Consider the following 19,772-nt stretch of genomic DNA (forward strand, 5'->3'; position numbering starts at 1 on the left):
TTCATAGAAAAAGAGATCAGATTTGTGGTTATCAGAGGTGGGGGGTGGGGGAGAGGGATTGGATTAGGTGGTCAAAAGGTACAAATTTACAAGATAAAGAAATACTAGGGATATAATATACAACATGATAAATATAATTAACACTGGTGTATGTTTTATATGAAGGTTAAGAGTAAATCCTAAAAAAAAAAAAAAAGTAAATCCTGAGTTCTCATCACAAAGAAAAATATGTATTTTCTATTTCTTTCATTTTGTATCTATAGGAGATGATGGATGTTCACTAAACTTATTGTGATAATCACTGCATGATGTATGTAAGTCAAATTATGATGTTGCACACCTTAAACTTCTACAGTGCTGTATGTCGATTACATCTCAGTAAAACCGGAAGAAAAAAATTCATAAACTCTTCTTTTTGAGGTAACTAGTTCTATGCATCTGGATACTGTTGATGCTAGGCATTTGAAACTAGGGCTAATGTTTGTGGGTGGGTTTTTTTTAGATTATTATATTGTACTTTTTAAATGACTTTATTGAGGAATAATTGATGTACAATAAACTGCACATATTTAAAGAGTACAATTTGATGAGTTTGACACAAGTCTACACCCGTGAAACCATCAAGACAATCAACATAATAAACATCCTTCACCTCTCAAGATTTCTTTGTGCTTCTTTAAAAGTTATACTTCCCAGGCAACCACTGATTTATTTTCTGCCCCTACATATGAGATTGGATTTTCTAGAATTGTATATAAGTGGAATTGCTAATGTGATGCTGTTTTAAATGTTAGAACTTCTTTGCTTTGGCTGCTTCTGGTCACATCAACACCACACATGAGTTGTGCTGCTTTGGGGCAGCCTCCATCTGAGGCTTGGCAAGCCCCCTGCAATCTGTGCTGCCCCCCACCCCGCAAACCCTGCTCTAGATGCCACTTCCCTACCTCATTTTAGGTGACCTTTCCCTGTTTCCTAAAGCCATAAAGGACCCAGGAATTCTTACATGATTCTTTTCCTGCAGCTCCCTGGTTGTGACCTTTCTAGTTTCTCTTCTAAATGGATAATATATGTTACAGCCCTGATCCTGATGGGCAGTTCTTCAGCTGGGCCCCAACCACACGTACTATGCTCCTTGGCAGTTAGTGAGGGCAAGTGGGGATTCAGATCCTGCCCCATCTAGATTTCCCAGCGCTAGACTGGCAGACCCTGAGTGTGTATGTGTGTGTGCATGTGCGCGCGTGTGTGCGAACATATGCATGTATATGTAAGGGGGATGCATAAGGTTCTTACTATATAAAGTTGCAAACATGTTTTATATAAAGTTTTAAATACATTTGAGCATATTTATTTTGGAAAATCCAGTGCTCAGTCCTTCAAAAACTTTTATTTTTACTGTACAAAATAGAATCAAATACAAAATAGTATTTACTCCAAAATTTCATTATTTCTGACTTGTCAGTCTTTTTATAACATGACAGAGGTCCCATTAAAAAGTTTCTTCAGTCTAATCTAAATAATTTCAAGCTAATCCATATCTGAAATGTGTTTTATTTCATCTTTCATATCCTTAATCTCAGCTCGGACTATTGTTAAGTTAGATATTTTCTCTTTTAAGAAAGCAATTTCTTTCTCTCTTTGTAGTAAGTCAGTAACCAATCTCCCAATGCGTACTGTTAAATCATTTACCAAGGGTTCCAAGCGGGAAAAGTCCTTCTTTAGATTATACACCTTTGGTTTTAGATCATTTGCAAAAGTCACTGTCTTCAGAACTTTAGCTCTGTCACTTTCTAAGCTTAAAAATCTATCTGTGTGCTTGCTGAAATCACTCTGTAGCTCAGAAAGTATCTTCTTAACAGAGTTAATTCTTTGTGAATTGTCAGATGCTGTCTTTCGGAGCATTGTTGTTCGGTCAATGCTACTTGAAAGAAGATCACCTATGTTTTTTACTGTATTTTTTTCTACTTTTTCTATTTTATTTTCTAGTTCTTGAACAGAATCTGTCAATGATGTTACATCAGTTACTACACCTGAAATACGTCGCATATCTGTTTTTACAGTTGTAATCTTGAGACCAACATCTTTTGCCATGGAAGTTGTACTTTGGTCTACTTTTGTAACATCTTCAGAAACAGTGGTCAAATTGTTGTTCAATATATCCTGCTTCTCAGTTATTCTGTTGGACCAAGTTTTCACTTCATAAATCTCCTCCTGTAGACGCTTTAGATGAGTAATTATTTGAAAAGACTTCAATTGTTCTATGATAGCTTCAGACTTCTGACACTGTAAGAAAATATAGTACCAGAATAATTAAGTTGAGTAAAAGCTTAACATTTAAAATTCAACTTAAATTTTAGGTGTTATTTTAAACTACAAAGTTACTGCTCTTCTGGAAAGCATTTGGTAAAAGATGCATCAAGTGTATTGCTAATGAATAGGAAGGGAAACATTGAGGAAATTTCATGTGACTGCAAATGGCATTTTCCAGTTATTTTGGCACCACCAGTCCTCTGCATGGTGACAAAATGAGCTAAATGAGGGGAAATGATGTATCTTCAGTTGCTGGAGAAGGGAGGAGGAAGCCCCCTCTAGATGAGTTTCGCTAAATTTGGGGGGTCAAACAAGACAACGTGACTTCTGAAATGCAAGTTTGTTTGTAGGTACAAGTGCTAGAATGAAGGGACTTTATTGTCCTATTACTTTTATGAATACTTTCCTGGGGTATTGAACTAATTCCATTCAATTAGTAATCCTTAAGTTCCTAGTGTGTTGTCAGGCATGTGAAGTCTGAGGAACATAAAGATGAGTACAGCTTTGGTTGTGGCTTCAACTCAGTTCAGTAGTTTAATAGAGATGATAGATATGTAAAAAACAAAACAACAAACAAAGCACTATCTCCAAGGTTCTAAAATTCCAAGATTCCAAATACAAGTGATTCTCAACTTTTGGATGTTTCAATGCCATCCTCCTTCCCCAGCATCCATTGAATACTGATGTCTCTAAATTGTTTTGGTTTAACTTGGACAAATCAGCTGATGAACATTTTGAGCCACACAACTGCCTGGCAACATTTCAAGTTGTTATTTTTGTTGTTGTGTGCATGTGTATGTGTGTTTATACAGCAGTTTTGGGGAAATTGAGTTATTTTATTGTATTTTTAATATTTGAATTTTTATTGCATTGTACCATCAGTTAATAAAGTTAAGAGGGAAAGGGGAATATTAAAGTGTTGATTATAGTGATAAGATGGGTAAGTATCATAAACAATACAAAATTGAAAATTAAAACATACATGCATGAGGTCTATCCATGTTGTCACAAATGGCAGGATATCCTTTCTCAAGGCTGAATATATCAATGTATCACAGTATCATGTTGTACACTTTAAATTTACACAATGTTATATGTCAAATTTATTTAATTAAAAAAATAAAACACATAGGAATTGTCAGGTTTCAATTAAGTTTCAATCAGAAGATTAACTTAAGCCTGTGCACTGTATGCTAAACTATGAAGAAAAAAAATTAAAGAACAAATGTAAAATATATTGTCAAAGCCTGTGTTGTAACACTGATATACATTGTGATTACATTGAAAAAAGAAATCCCATTTATAACATGTAAGTCAGTTGTTCCACATTTAACTTTCAGCTTGTTTTCTAGGAAAGCATTGTTTTATTTATCTATTTTTATTTTTTTGCGGTACGCGGTCCTCTCACTGTTGTGGCCTCTCCCGTTGCGGAGCACAGGTTCCGGACGCGCAGGCTCAGCTGCCATGGCTCACGGGCCCAGCCGCTCCGCGGCACGTGGGATCCTCCCGGACCGGGGCACGAACCCGTGTCCCCTGCATCGGCAGGCGGACTCTCAACCTCTGCGCCGCTAGGGAAGCCCGGAAAGCATTGTTTTAAAGTGGAGATTGTCTATAGCTTTCTACTAATAATCAAAACCATCTTGATTCAACAACGTTTACTGTGCACAAATAGGAAGGAAATCAAGCAGTGAGTGCAAAACCTTAAATTTTATTTTTTAGGGGAATGTTTTGCAATAAATTGTATTTGCTGAAAGAGATTTTCAAAGGTGAAAGGAGAGGGCTTACTTTCATCTATTTCATTACTAGGTTATCATTTATTAATGTATCTAATCTGGTAGAGTTGAGATAGCTTAACAGCATTAAACAAGACATCTCAGAAAAGGCTAAATTTATTCTTAGAAGTGTAAGATCATTAAGAAACTGTTAGTAAGCCTCTTTGTCACACTTGGTAGGCTATAAAAGCAATTTATTACTAACTTCTATTAGTCTTCACTAAAATAGAAACTCAATACAATATAGGAATAGCCTAGAAATTGTTTCACTGAATTATGTTTAAAGATTACATAATGGCTTGTTTAAGCTATTTGCTTAAGATGAACAGAAGAGTTGGAGTCTATTGGTAGCTCGAAAGATTCACCCAGTCATTTGAATACTTACTAATATTCCTGTTCCTATCATATGAGCAAGGTACTAAGCTAGATGCTGCCCTGCAATGTTAAATGTTGTCTGGATCTACAAGCAAAACAACGTGAGTCAAGGGAATGATTTGTGGGTCCAATCAGGCTTCCAGAAACTTTGCTAAAGGATCTTTGGACTGTACTAAGGGACCTGGAAATTTTATTGATCTCTAAAGTTTAAAACCACTTAAAGCCAGGAGAGATTTTAGAAATTATTTGGTACAATTCCTTCATTTTACAAATTAAAAAACTGAGCCCCAAAATAAAGTGCCCAAGAACACAGAGTCAGTGGCACAGCCTAGATTAGAAGATTCCAGTCTAGGGTTTTTTTTCTCCTCTACTGCTTTCTCACTCTTCCCTAAACATTTATTGATTCTTTCTTATGCCCAAGGCCCAAATAATTTTAGGTCACAGTTATAGCTTTTGAGGGACTTATAGTCTAGTTTAATGGCAACATAGTAGTGGGCGCATTTGACTGAATTATAGCTTTCTGAATTCTCAAGATAGTTCTACTGACAGCTGATTTCTTGTGATTTTTTTTTTTTCCCCTCCCTGGTTGAACAGCAGCAGGTTACACTGTATAGTGGGAGGTCAGTGGCCTCTGGAATTGGACAGACTCAGCAGTGTGATTGTAAGATTCCTAATCTTGCTGAGCCTCAATTTCCTCATTTGTAAAAGGGGTCTCATAGCAAAGCTGTGGTGAGAATCTGTGATAACACATGCAAAGTGCCTAGCACAATGACTGGGACAGGGTAGATACATACTCAATACATGGAGCTGTTAGGATGATGACGAATGTAGGCCTCCTAGCAGTGTGACACATAATAGGCTCCAAAATGTCGGTTCTATCCTTCCCTGCTCTGTAAAGCTGGGATGGAGCATTTTGATTTGTGTTAAATTAGTAGTTCATAGCTGAAATGACACAGATACTGGGTGAATTTGCAGAGCTTTTGCCAACTGTGCAAATATGAGGTAAATCTACAGAGAAATACATTAAAAAAATTATGTTTGGTGAATATGACATCACGTTAATCTTTGGCCAAGATTATAGATTCACACAAAGACCTACAATTAGATTAAAATTAAAATAATGCCATTGGAGATTCCCTGGCAGTCCAGTGGTTAGGACTTCACGCTTTCACTGCCAAGGGTGTGGGTTCAATCCCTGGTCCGGGAACTAAGATTCCGTAAGCCGCATGGTGCAGCCAAAAAAAAAAAAAAAAAAGCCATTAACTTTGTATCTTACAAATTTAGTTTTCTATCAATCCATACAGGCTAATAAATCAACATTTTTCATTATAAAATATAAAAATACACTTAGTCAACAGCTTCTCATCTTTAGGCAAAATTTAAGGAAATATTACTACAAATATACTTTTTAACTTTACATTGAAGGGTTAAGAAAATTAGGTGGTTGTTTTGTAAAAGTGATTTATATGTGCTAATTAAAAAAATGGACACTACTCTCTATCAGAAACTTAATGTAAAATTTATTATTAATTACAAAGACACAAAAATGTGTCTTAGGATATGGTAATCTTCCTTAAAGGGAAAACTAACAATGTAATTTAATATTTGATACACAGGAAAGTTTTTGAAATTTCAAGTATCTTTGTTAAATAAATGAATTTAAGAAACAGAGGAAGACAAACTAGGTACATCTAAATCTCTCCAGTGACAATTTTTTATAGGAAAACCCCTGAATAAAGGAATATATACATGTGTACATACATGTACACAATATTTTCTCATGAAATACTTGTAGAAGGGCAGTTTTTGTTTCCCTTGTAATTGTCACTATAGAGCACAGTGGCCACCTTATTTCCATTTATTTTCTGTAACCATTACTATGGTACATACCGTAGTTAATAATAATGATGTGTCAAATCTGGTGACACACCAATAAATAAATAAATAAATAAATAAAAGTAAAGAGTACAAGAGATCACATATGCCCTGGCAGGATGGAGGTTGAAACGACAAAGTTCCAGTTAACTTTATAATCTATTTTATTAGCGTGAAAATAAAAGCAAACAAATACAATTTTGTTAGTACACACAGACAAGAACTTACATATTCAGAAGTCAAGAAATTTAATGTTAATATTCTAGAAATTAATGCTATGCCTATGACCCACGGCTGTCTACCATAGGCCTTCCTAACCCCAAAGTAGAACTTATTTGGGATTTTTCAAAAAATGTACAGATTTACATGATAAAACCACCTGACCACAACTATCTTTTGTAACTGGCTTCTTTCAAGTTCTTTGCGTTTAATTCCACTGAAATTGCATTATAAAACTGGGACTATAGTTGGTTATTGGCAAGAAGAAACATGTTGTTAGAACAGTAATTTCAAATGCAGTTAACTCAGTTTTTTCAACACCAACCTTGGACACCCTTGATACATCAGTTTACCAATAAAAGTGTTATGTGCTTCCCCAAACTTGCACATTTCCGATTATCATTATTGCAAAAATCTGTCTAGACCTCCCCTTAATTTCATCTCAATATGTCCATGTCTTATTCTTTGTGACTCTATTATATAATTTTGTGTAAAATAAAATCACTATGTAAAACAAATTTGGTTGGGTAATTAGTTTGGGGACTCTAAAATAATGACATTTTAGTTATCATAATTATCACATCATATCTCATTATGCTGCTTTTTCTTCTTTAAAATAGGCCACAGGCTTATTAGTGTATTTTTATTGTAAGTAGAAAATTTATCTAGAGATCATATACCTAGCAAACACAAGAGTCTGTAACACAGTTAGAACCTTAAAAAAAAACAAAACAAAAAACGCCCAGGTATACAAAGATATTCCCAAAGTCCATACTTCACAGGATGCACACTTAATTCATAGGGAAAACTTTCAAAAAGAACACATTTACTCTTTAAAAAAATTTCTTACAAGTATCTATAACAGTTTAGAACCTTAACAAAAAGTAAAAATGTTTCCCAGTCTCCATAGTTTTCAAAAAGTGCATATTAATTCATAGCAAAGCATTCCAGGCTCTCCCTCAGGCATGTTATCTTTTATTTTAGACAAAATTCCTATAAACTTGGTTGTCTGGATTCTTAGCCTGCAGTAAATTGCAAAGGAAATGAAAAACTGGCTGAGGTGAAAACATTACTGATCAACCTGACAGTAAGATCAGGTCAGTGGGTCACTTTTTCAGGTGACAGAAGGTATAAGAAATAGAAGGTTTGAAAAAGCAAACTGGGGTCGAGTGAGGAGGTAAACATCCCTCAATAGCTCCTAAGGACATTAATATATTTGGGTCCAATATGACAGATGAAATTCACAATAATGTCCATTAATTATTAGAAAAACATTTAAAAATATTAAGTATATTGCTTCAAAAAAGTAGAGAAATATATATTTTAGAAATGTTTCTATTTAAAATGGTGAAAATGAAATAAGTTTTACTGCTTAAAAAGATAAGCTTTGACTCTCTGGATAACACATTTGTGTGGACACCTCACTTATTTTCCAATAATGTAGGGTAAAGTGAGGCATATCAAAATAACTCAAAAGCATGGAACTAATCAGGTTATGTATAATAATGTGGTTCATCAGGATAAATGTAGTGCATTCAAAAATCACTATCAATTCCTTTATTTTCTAGCTTATATTCTTCTGGAGTCCCCTTTTCTCTTGTACTTGAATATACTATAAAATCATGAACTTTTCCTTTTAGAACATCCAGTTCATTCTGCATCTTTAATATGCTATTATCATACTGAATTCCTTCAAGGGTTTTCTGCATCTCCATTATTTCAGATACTGCTTTCAGCATATCATCTTCCATATTAAACATCTGAAGAGTCAAGTCTTCCATTTTCTTTTCTGTCCCTATCAGATCCTGAGAGACTCTGAGAACAGAGCGAATAGCACTTTCAATTGTTGGCAAATGTGTCTTGCATTCTTCAGCTTTGGGTTCGTAGCTGGAAAGTTTATTAGTCAGGTCTTCATCTCTGGCAAAGAGAGCATGCTGTTCCTCCTCTAACTTTTCAAGTGCTTCTGTGTCGGAGCCAAGCTGCTCCTCTACTCGCAGAAGATCCTCTTCTTCTTGTCTTTTTATAGTTCTAATATTTCTTAGTGTGCTATCTTCCAAATCTTTTAGCCTTTCAGTGAGCAATTTTATTTCTTGTTCAGCTGAGTTAATTTGGACAGTAACTTGAGAATGTATATGTTTTGATTCTGATTTGAAAATGTCTGTATTAACATTCATTTCTTCTAGGCTTCTCTTCCAGAAATCTGTAACGTTCTGGAATTTCTCATTAAGGCTTTGCATCTTTTGAGTGAGCATCTCTTCACTATTCTGAATGTCATGCATGATACTTTGGAGGCTGGATACTTCCTGCTCAAACTGGGTCACCAAAGACATGGATGATGTAGCTTCCTGCAGGATACTTTCAGTAGTTGCAAGCTGCATTTATAACACAAAACAATTCCCAAGGCTACTTAATAACTTTTATATTAGGGAAACACACTTTAACAATCACTTGCCAAGTTCAAATTCTGAAGATGTCTAAAATATCCAAATACATAAGAATCATACAGACAAAAACAATTGTTACATATTTAAGTTGTTAAAAATATGTTTTAAACACATTTAATAGATTAGCACTATGGTAGAAAAATACGGTTGTCCCTCATCCCTAGGTATCCACCTGTGGGGCACTGCTATTCCTGTGGATACCAAAATCCATGGGTGCTCAAGTCCCTCATGTAATATTTGGATGGGGAACCCACAGATACAGAGGGCCAACTGTATACACCTGAACTTATAATCCTAAATATTTTTGCATTTTCATGGAGGGATATTCAAAAGAAAAATAATGTTAAAGAAGCCTGAAGTATATCACATTTCCTTCTTTTTTTATTCCAATGGAAAGCAACTTAGCTGTCATTTTAATAGTTATTTGGCTTTTTAGAAACTGACTTAGTTATAAAATTTGTTAACTTTCCTAAGTTCTATGATTCTGGAAGACTTTCTGCCTGAAAAAAAAAAATTTGTTGACTGACCTCTTGCAGAAAAGGTACCAGAATCAGATCTTATAACTATCACAAAGGCAAAAAGTGAATAAAAAATCAGTTTACAGAGACAACTGATGTCAAACAGTAAAGTGTTCTAAGTATCTATAAATTATGGTAAGCTCCTAGCATCTCCTAAAATGTCTAGAATATAGAAGGGCCAGGTTGTGGACCTCTTTCTTAGCCTATACTCACACAAAGATAACAGCCTTAGAGACTACAGGAAGGCCTAGAAATGATCATTAATTTATCAAATGTTTGCAGCATTATGTTGAAGACATAATACTGTACAAGACACAGTTCTGCCCTTAAGCAGCTTAGTTTACTTGGGGAGAAAGCGAAGTCTACATGCACTGTGACAGGGAAAGAGCTATGGAAGCACTTACATAGGGCATCCAAACCGATCTTCGATGATCAAGGAAAATACTATAGAAACATTATCTAACAGCTGCTTCTAGTTACTTCCTCTAAATCATCCTACACACTACAGCCAGATTTAAAGTTTTAAAAACTGCTATGTACATCATGGTAGAACATTAAAAACCCCTTAACGTTTCCTAACACTTCTAGGAGGAAGTCCCAAATTCCATAACTTCTCTATATGTTAGCCTTCCTTCTTTGTCTAGCTAAGTTCTGTCCTTCCCTCAAGGCTCAGACCAGGTCTCAGGTTTTCAGTGCAGCATTCTTCCATGACCCTAGCCATGAGAGCCTGAACTCCTGTAGAATCTATCATATTACATATTTGCCACTTATTTGGCATTTAGCGCATATAATTCAAGAATTCTTGAGTGTTCGCTCTGTGCCAGACCTTGTGCTAGACACTGGATATAAAAACAAAGATACAGTATAGTCCCTATACTGATGAATTAGCCAGGAGAAGCTATGAGAACTTCTAAATTCCTTAGGGGAAGAAACCATGTTTTATGCCTTTTTGTAGTCCCCGTATCTCAGGGTATAAAGAACATGTTTCTTGATATTTAGGAAGAAGAATGGCCAGAAACCTCCTGGGTCCACCCCAATCAGGACCTGAAGCAGTTCCAGGTGATAGGGGAACAATGCATAACAGTATCACTCTGAAACCTTGTTTAAAAATTATTTTTAATGTATACATGTAGCTATAATACAAGTTCCTTTAAAAACACCAACTATGAGAAATACTTGTACATTGGTAATAGTGTTAGGTTTAGTTGTCTTATTAGCAGCATTTTGCAGAGACAAGCTTATCTTAATCCAAGGTAATTTCTTGTTTAGGCTGTTCACCAGAGCATCACTATAACCTGGAGGCAGTATAACCCAGGAGACTCCAATTATAAAATCAACTTTTCAGGATAACAAAGGTCTCAAGACTTAATCTGCAAACAATAAGTGACTAGTACCCCACAATAGCTAGCATTTATGGGCTGCCATTACAGTCTAATAGTTTTTCATTTTTTACAAACGTTAATATCTTAAATTTATTACTGCTTGGAAGTTTTCAAAGAGCTTGCATATATATTGTATCTCATCTGATCCTTACACAAATCTTGATATTCTCATTTAATAAATGATGAAATAGAGGCCAAGAGAAGTTAAAGTGATTTTTCCAAAGTCACACAGTTATGATGAGAGCCCATGTCTAGTTGTTTTCCCCTCCTACTGCATTAAGCTGGCCTTTAGGGCCAGCTTTGTAAAGAGGCAGCTATTGTTAAACTACTCCTAGGGCAGACTGGGAGAGAACGAACTATGTGAAGACAATATTTCTTGGATCCTAGGATGATATTTTAAATACCTGCTTCAAAGGCATTTATTTATTTACTTTTAATTGAAGTATAGTTGATTAACAATCTTACATTAGTTTCAAGTGTACAACATAGATTTACAGATTATACTCCATTTAAAGTTATTGCAAACAAATGGCTATATTTGCCTGTGCCATAAAATACAGCCTTGTTGCTTACAAAAGCATTTTTTTAATCTACCTGAGTTTTATTAAAAACATTGCCCATTATAAAATTGGCCACGTAGTGGAAAGTAAGAAAAAAATGAATATTTAAATTTTTGCATGGAGAAGCCCTTAGGTTTACATTCTCAGTCTACCAAACTGTAGATTTAATACAAAAAATTTAGGACACGGACTTCCCTGGTGGCACAGTGGTCGAGAATCCGCCTGCCAATGCAGGGGACACGGGTTTGAGCCCTGGTCTGGGAAGATCCCACATGCCGCGGAGCAACTAAGCCCGTGAGCCACAGCTACTGAGCCCGTGTGCCACAACTACTGAAGCCCACTCGCCTAGAGCCTGAGCTCCGCAACAAGAAGCCACCACAGTGAGAAGCTCGCGCGCCACAACGAAGAGTAGCCCCCACTAGCAGCAACTAGAGAAAAGCCTGCGCACAGCAACAAACGCCCAATGCAGCCAAAAATAAATAAATTAAAAAAACCCCCTTAGGGCAGTGTTCCCACCTTACAGCTGCTTAGGAGTAATTAGATATTAGAAGAGGGAAACTAGAGGGCTACTGGGGAGAGATACTGAGAGTGATAGCCGACAGGCCAGGCTCTAATCTCCTGTAATGTTTGACTTCAAATTCTAATCATATGTTAAATCTTTGTCCTCCTTACCGGGATCCAAGCTTGCAAGGCAGAGATTCACTAAAAGCATTTTAATTGCTGCCAAATTTTTCATTTAAAAAGGAAATCTTTCTTCAAAATTTGTTTTCAATAGCATTTAAGTACATGAAGTTTCTATCTCCTGGAATTTTTTCTATCATTACGTTTGCTCTGATTAGAGGGCTTTCGATAACTACAGTTTCCAACCTGAGCCCTAGGTCAAAATACCAACTCTTGCAGCACCTTCCCAGAGGCCTCTAAACTCACCCTCCATGGAATTCACTGGCATGTGTAAGGGATAATTTTAATCCATGACTCTTATCTTCTTGGGGACTACAGGCTTATTCTGTGCATCAGGCTGCAGGGACTTAGGCCGTCTATTTCATTTCTATTTTTGCAACATCTTTGCTTACCCTGGGGCCAAGCACAAATCCTTTTCTACCTTATCACCGAGTAAAGGCTCAGTGATGAACAAAGGAACAAACAAGCCATGTTTCCCAATGATAGTTTGGTCTCTGGTAGCCAGACAAGGCCCACATGATGACTTATTGGTTGCAGCTGACCTTCTCCTGAGACATGTGGTAGTTAAAAATTTTTTATCTGTCTCACATTTCTAAGAATCACAGTAGTAATGCACTTGTATTTGCAGCTTGAAGAAACACAAAATAGACATGGATTTTAATTTTCATTTGTCTATAAAAATCAATATTTATTTTAGGTTAGTCATTCTTATATGCATATGAATATATATGCTTACCAAGTGGAAATAAAGAAAAAAAAACTGATGGATCTTAGTCCAAAAAGTGCTACTCCTATTTTAATTTTATATCTAAAATCAATAATATTTTCAGTGCTCTAGATACTTGATATTTAAATAGAAAATTGAGGTCACGTCAATATGACAATATTGGTCTTTTTAAACAATAACATTTGTCATATATTAGAAAATTCTTGTCCTTTTGAAATGTAAGCTAAGACTAAGTTGGATTAAAGGGAGAATGTGAAGAAGTAGGAAAACCAGTAAGAGTTAAAGTAGTAATGGTCTAAAAGGCAGGAAAAAAGAATTTATCAGCTGGGGTAGAAGGGTGGCAATGGGGAAGAAAAACGGTAAAATCTCCCCAAATATGCCAATTAATAATTACCTTTTCTGAAATTAAACTGATTTTACTTTGAAGCCCTTGGAATTCGTTGGTTTCCATTTTCAGTAACTGGTATTGGTTTTCCACCTTTGCAAACTTCTCCGACTGCTGAAATACAAACCTGAAAAAGGGAAAAAAAAAATCACTACTTCCTAACTCAAACCCATTTAAGTTCGGATGTTAAAGCAGTATTTTATGCCCACTTCTGGTAAGGACAACATAAATTCTGGTATAGGTAGTGGCAGCTTTTATAAGAAGGGAGGAGTGAGTACGCAGTCCAGTGGTTCAACAGCTGCACTGCATATTGGAGTCGCCTGGCAGCTTTACTTTTTAAATTTTTAAAATTTATTTATTTATTTATTTGTATATTTGGCTGCGTTGGGTCTTTGTTGCTTCGCCCGGGCTTTCTCTAGTTGGCGGCGAGCGGGGTGTACTCTTTGTTGCGGTGCGCAGGTTTCTCATTGCCATGGCTTCTCTTGTTGTGGAACACGGGCTCTAGGCGCGCAGGCTTCAGTAGTTGTGGCACGCGGGCTCTAGAGCGCAGGCTCAGTAGTTGTGGTGCACGGGTTTAGTTGCTCCGCGGCTTGTGGGATCTTCCTGGATCGGGGCACGAACCCGTGTCCCCTGCACCGGCAGGCGGACCCTTAACCACTGTGCCACCAGGGAAACCCTCACCTGGCAGCTTTAAAAAAGTGTAATGCCTGGGTCTAACCACAGAAATTCTGACTTAATTGGTTTGGGATGTGACTTAGATATTGTGAATTTTCAAATCTCCTAGCCAAGATGACAACGACAAGTTGACACTTTATTGTAAAAATGACTTCCACTGCAAGACAAACATTTAAAGATTCAAAACTCAACGGAGAGGTGATTGAATCAAACTCATAAATATCATTAGGCTAACTGTTGCTTATAAATCTGTCCAAAACTAAAATGGAGTTTTTGCATTTTAAACAAATGTTTACAATGTCGGATGAAATAAATTTCTTTTGATGATGGCTAATGTTTATTCTGAGATAACAGTGAATTAAGTAAGCCCAGGTTACATACTTAGTACAGACTGACTTCTCCTGTGTGTTAATATGAACTTTTAAACAAAACTTCTCGTTATTAGAAAACACTATTATCCTAATTTCAAAGAAGGATGTGTAGACAATTCTTTTCTGATTGGCTATTTCATTCTTGGCTTTTAGGGACCAGCAGACAGAGATGAAGGAGAAAGACGGTCTAAAGAAATGTCTAATTTCAGGAACTAGTTTTATCATCCATTACTCCAGTGTTAACCTCATGGATTTATCCTATAGATCAGTGTGTTCATTTAGAATAAAATCATTATTATAAGAGGGATTTCTTATGAAGGTTGATCCATAAAAATTCATTACAGGACTTTCTGTTTTATTTAATCTTTTTAATGTTATCTCCACACTTCTCTTCAAAATTCAAATATTAAGCAAAAGCTTGAAGAAAACTATCATATTAGTGACCATCTCTGATGATAGTTTGTAGAGTTTTTTTCATGGTTAGCTTCTCACCAAAATAAAAAAAAAATTCACTATTTCTATATATGAATAGTGCATAAAAGAAAAAACAAGTATAAAGTTTACTTAGTGCTAGTAATGAAAATAATCAACAGTGGTCTGTATGATGCTGAGTTAAAATACATTTGTTTTATTTTCACTTACAAGTGCCAGACACTATTCTAAGTGCATTATAAATCTTAACTCATTTAACATTAAGGAAGAGAATGATTTTTCTAGAAGCCAAAAATGTACACTAGAGAAGGTGGTTTCAATTGTGAAACACTAATTTTTGAAACTGGCATCCAGATTATGCCCAAGGTGCTTTGTTTCCTTTTTATGAGTCAGAGGTATTTTCTAACAGGAGCAGTTCAAGACCTCCTTACTCCCTATCTTCCTTCATTTAGATGAGACAACAATTAGGGTCTGCTAAAGGCTACAGCTTCTAGGACAAGAAAGGATTATAAACAATTCTGGATTAGGGATTTCTATTTCTAGGGTCTTGGCCTCTTTTTGGATTAATATCAAAGGTAGACAGCATCTCATGCTGGTTGAATGTGAAGCTAGGCAACTTTGGCTCTGCCATTTACTAGCTGTACAAGCACCTTGGGCAAGTTATTTAACTTACCTTTGCTAGTTTCCTCATCTGCAAAGTGGGGATAAAACTACTTAGTCATAGGGTGTTGTAGAGATTAAACAGGTTCATATTAATAAAGCTCTTAAAGTGCCTTGAACGTAAAACACCAACTATTCTCTTTACGTACCTTGGCCCTTTCTTTTGAATTGCTTTGCACAGCTGCTTTTCCCATCCCTCTGACAAGCCTAGAGTGGTAAAATGGATCAGGGCTCCCTTCTGCTTAACACTTGATAGAAGGCCCAGGCCTGTCACACTTTGAACCAGGGTTGGGTTTATAGCAAACAAAGGATGAAGTGAATGGATGAGACCCACTAATAGGAAAAGAAGCATTCTCTTACTGTGTTTTGGGGCCTCTTTTCACTATCATAGGTAAAGATCTTGAAGGTATGGATGTAGGAGAAAAGCACCCGGATTAATTGGCCACCTTAGTGTAGGCTTTACAAAGGGAATCTTCTTGACTTCTTCATAATCCATTGCAGTTTACAGAGAACTCATATAGATTCAGGGCCCTGTGGGAATAAACCATGCAGTTCCTTGGAGTCTTGTCTCTGCATAGCTCCTTTAGGAGGCCTAGATGTCAGACAGCTGACGGAGGATTTATATATACGGGATTTTTCTCTGGCTCTGTTTCAACTTAGTAACGAGAAAGAGTCAGTATCCATTTAGCTGTATGTTTCATACAGCAACTTCATTTTCAGCATAATACTGAAAGTTCAGGAACACACAGACCATATTCCATTTTTAAAACTCAAGGTAATTAAAGGATAACTGTCTTTCAGATTAAACTCCACTAACAACAAAAGCTGAAAAATGGGGTTAGCCAAGATTTTACTGTATAAACGATTTATGGAGAAAGTTGTATTAGAGAAAAAAAACCCCTGAATTATCTGATGGTTGAAAGAGCTTTTGACTTCTGATACATAATTATCACAAATGCTATGACAAACTTTTATAAAGACAATTAAAAAATCTGTTGAAATTTCCAGAAGAAACTTAAAAGTTTTACAATGGAACTTCTAGTTGACTAAATTTCTATGTAATAAGCTTTTAAGGTTTTGTCTTGTTTAGTACCTTCATAACTTTTAAAAACTTTTTGAAAGCAGAATGTCTTCAATCTCTTACGTGGAAAATTTCCTTAAAGAGTTTATAAATGACGTATGCAAATCAACACTCAGGCCCTATAGTTCTGGGCAACTGTTATCTCCAACATCTTATTGTCAGGCTGACAGAAGATGATTATCAGGACTTTGTTTAATAGAGAGATGTTCAAGTACCACCCTTTTGTTGCATTATCTCTGTTTATTTTCCAAACAAGGATCCAAAGACTAATGGTTTGAAGATACTGAAATAGTGATGCCTTGAAATCAACCTCAGACAGTGCAAGGGTTCAAATCTCTGCCCTAACTTAATCAGACAAAATTAGAGTACTCCTAAGCTGTATTTAGGCACATATATTCGATTTTGTATTTTAACAACCAGAACAGTGTCAGTACAATAGCATGCAATAAAGATTTGATAGACCAACCTTTAGGTGCTAATCCTAGTGGTAAAAATGTCAGTGGCTTAGTTATAATTCCAGTGTGCTGAGATGCTAAATGTTTGCATTTTCTATTTTTTGCGGTACACGGGCCTCTCACTGTTGTGGCCTCTCCCGTTGCGGAGCACAGACTCCGGACACGCAGGCTCAGCAGCCATGGCTCACGGGCCCAGCCGCTCTGCGGCATGTGGGATCTTCCTGGACCGGGGCACGAACCCGCGTCCCCTACATCGGCAGGCAGACTCTCAACCACTGCGCCACCAGGGAAGCCCAATGTTTGCATTTTAATTAGAAAATTCCCAAATTTACCACGAATACATACGTGCTATTGTGGCCGAAGTATTTATACTTCAACTCTTGTCGCAAAAGATTTCACAACAGCAATTAACAGTCATTTAATAACAATCATTGAATCTGCCCATTTTAGAAATAATCTTTGAGCATTGTTTTATTATTTTGCAAAGACACAGTTCAAATAAAATCTTCCTACTTGAATATAACTTGTTTGTATCTTCACTGCAGGCACTAACAGTAAATTCCTGAGCTGAAGTGTCTGCTTTTCAACAGTTGTTTTCCTTTATAGATTCCTGTTAGTGTGTTTTCCCAGGACAGTAACTAAATTATTTAAAAGTTGAGCATTTTCTGATGTAATTTATCTCATATGAATATGAATCTTTGGATGAGAATTAACAAATTCAGTAACTAAAACCAGCTGTATTAGGTTCTAGAAAGAAGCAACATATATATTTTAGCCTACTAAGTTCTAGTACTGAATAACTTGCCCAGCACAAAGTTTTTGATTTACCTGAAGAAGGTCATGCAATATAAGACATAAAAGCAGTTTATTTAAAACAGTAAGTTCTGTACATTTATTCTTTTAACATCAAAATATTCCATAAACAAATATATTAGTAAAATAACAATTTATCTCTTTTTGGAGAGAATATTTAATAATCAACATTTCACTTTATTGTAACAAATCTTTTATTGACTGACTGACTAAGGATGAGTCATCAGTATACTTCAAAATTTACTAGCATCAAAAATGTTCTAGACCTTCCCTGGTGGCGCAGTGGTTAAGAATCCACCTGCCAATGCAGGGGACACACGGGTTCGAGCCCTGGTCCGGCAAGATCCCACATGCCGCGGAGCAACTAAGCCCGTGAGCCACAACTCCTGAGCCTGCGCTCTAGAGTCCGCGAGCCACAACTACTGAGCCCGCATGCCGCAACTACTGAAGCCCGTGTGCCTAAAGCCCGTGCTCCACAAGAGAAGCCACGGCAATGAGAAGCCCGCGCACCACAATGAAGAGTAGCCCCCGCTCACCGCAACTAGAGAAAGCCCGCGCAGTAACGAAGACCCAACGCAGCCAAAAAAAAAGGAAAAAATGTTCTAGATGAGAGGACATCCAGGGTTGCTTCTAGAATCCAATTATTCTTGAAGATAAATAGCTATCTTCTAAATACTTCAAAAATCAGTGGAAATGGAGGGGAACTCTAAAGAGTCAGTCTTGTTATTAAAACGAAATAGGTTAATCCTAAAGAATATGATTGAGGAAAACAAAATAAGTTGGTTTTAAGGTTATTTCTTAATATTCATCTTTCCTATGACATCAATATATCGCTATTTGCTTGGTTTAAAAACTATAAGTTTTTAGTTTCAGATGAACAAAAGTGTTATACTAAAACTCCCTCTGTAACTTAGGAACAGACTTAACGCATGCACAATAACCAAAATAAGAGCTATCTTCCAAAACTTTACATTATCATGCACGTTTGTTGATTTAAGATCATAATGAATTCTTTTAAGGTTGCAAACGTTGCCACTAGGCATTTATGGGGTGGGGCAAATTTGTCCCAAATGCACAGCGGACAGGAAGTAACGGGTTCTAAAAACGGGAAAGCTTCTGTCCTGTACAGGCGCTTAATGAAATTTGGCCGAATCTGCATTTCTTAATGGTTGACGTTCCCAAACCTTGGCCTCAGCTCCAGCTGGGCGATCGAGGCACGCCAGCAGTACAAAAATAAATTACGAGAAACGAGCGAAAGTTAAAATAAAGGTTGGGCCGTCCCTTCCTTGGGGTCGATCCTGAGGAACAGAAGCCGCAAGCGTGGCGGCTAGAGGTTAGCGGGACGCCGAGCCGGGCGGGGCCGGGGCAGACGCGGGACCCAGAGAAGAGAGGGCGACCACGGGAAGCCTGACACCCGGGCGGCCTCGGACCACTTACCAGGCCAGGCCCAGGCACGTCCCCAGCGACAGAAGGCTCAAGCCGGTCCGGGGATCCGCCCAGCCCCCGCCTCCACCGCCCCGACCCTCGAGGCTCTTCCCGTCCTCGCTTCGCTTCCCAGGCTCCGCTGGGGCTCCCTTGGGCGCCGACCTCTTCCGGCTCTTCCCCTCAGACATGTCTGGAGGTCCTGAGGATGACAAACCCGGGGCTGCCTCTTCACCCTGGGGTAGCTAGACGTGGCCTCCTCAGCCTCCGCGGGAAGGCTCGGCGGTGACCGCGCCCCGTTTCAGACTTGGCACCGCCCAGAAACCAGCCCCCTTCCTCTCCCGGCCATCCTCCCTGCTCTACAGCGTCTCCCAGCCACCCGCTTTCTAGCTCCTCCAGCTGGGGTAAGCGGCAATCCTACTTCCCCAAACTTCTGCGTTAACGCTGCAAAAGCGAGGAAACCGTGGCACCCGGGCTTCTGCAAGCCGCCGGGACGCGGGGGGGCGGGGCGGGGCGGGGCGGGGCAGCGCGCGTCGAGCGCGCCGCCGCCTCGGTCCGCCCTTCGTTGGAGCGCGGCGCGCCCCCGTTGGTGCGGCGGAGGCTTTTTTCTGCGCGCGC

General features: G+C 37.7%; 1 protein-coding gene across 2 annotated transcripts; it reads right to left on the bottom strand.

Moving 5' to 3' along the window:
* Positions 1-1,333: 1,333 nt before the first annotated feature.
* IKBIP (IKBKB interacting protein) lies at positions 1,334-19,718 on the bottom strand. 2 transcript variants are annotated; one of them, XM_029204102.1, is made up of 3 exons: positions 19,170-19,612; positions 13,255-13,372; positions 1,334-2,280 (listed from the first exon to the last, which is right to left on the bottom strand). In XM_029204102.1, the coding sequence occupies exons 1-3, from the start codon at positions 19,343-19,345 to the stop codon at positions 1,525-1,527; spliced, it is 1,050 nt and encodes a 349-aa protein (XP_029059935.1). In that variant the 5' UTR covers positions 19,346-19,612; the 3' UTR covers positions 1,334-1,524. The 2 variants fall into 2 exon arrangements, with proteins under 2 accessions (XP_029059935.1, XP_029059934.1); XM_029204101.1 differs by lacking the exon at positions 1,334-2,280 and adding an exon at positions 6,476-8,920 and having other exon boundaries at positions 19,170-19,718.
* Between the last annotated feature and the right edge of the window lie 54 nt (positions 19,719-19,772).

Source organism: Monodon monoceros, unplaced genomic scaffold (genome assembly GCF_005190385.1).
Source record: "Monodon monoceros isolate NGI ecotype Baffin Bay Population unplaced genomic scaffold, NGI_Narwhal_1 Super_Scaffold_6, whole genome shotgun sequence".
Taxonomy (NCBI): domain Eukaryota; kingdom Metazoa; phylum Chordata; class Mammalia; order Artiodactyla; family Monodontidae; genus Monodon; species Monodon monoceros.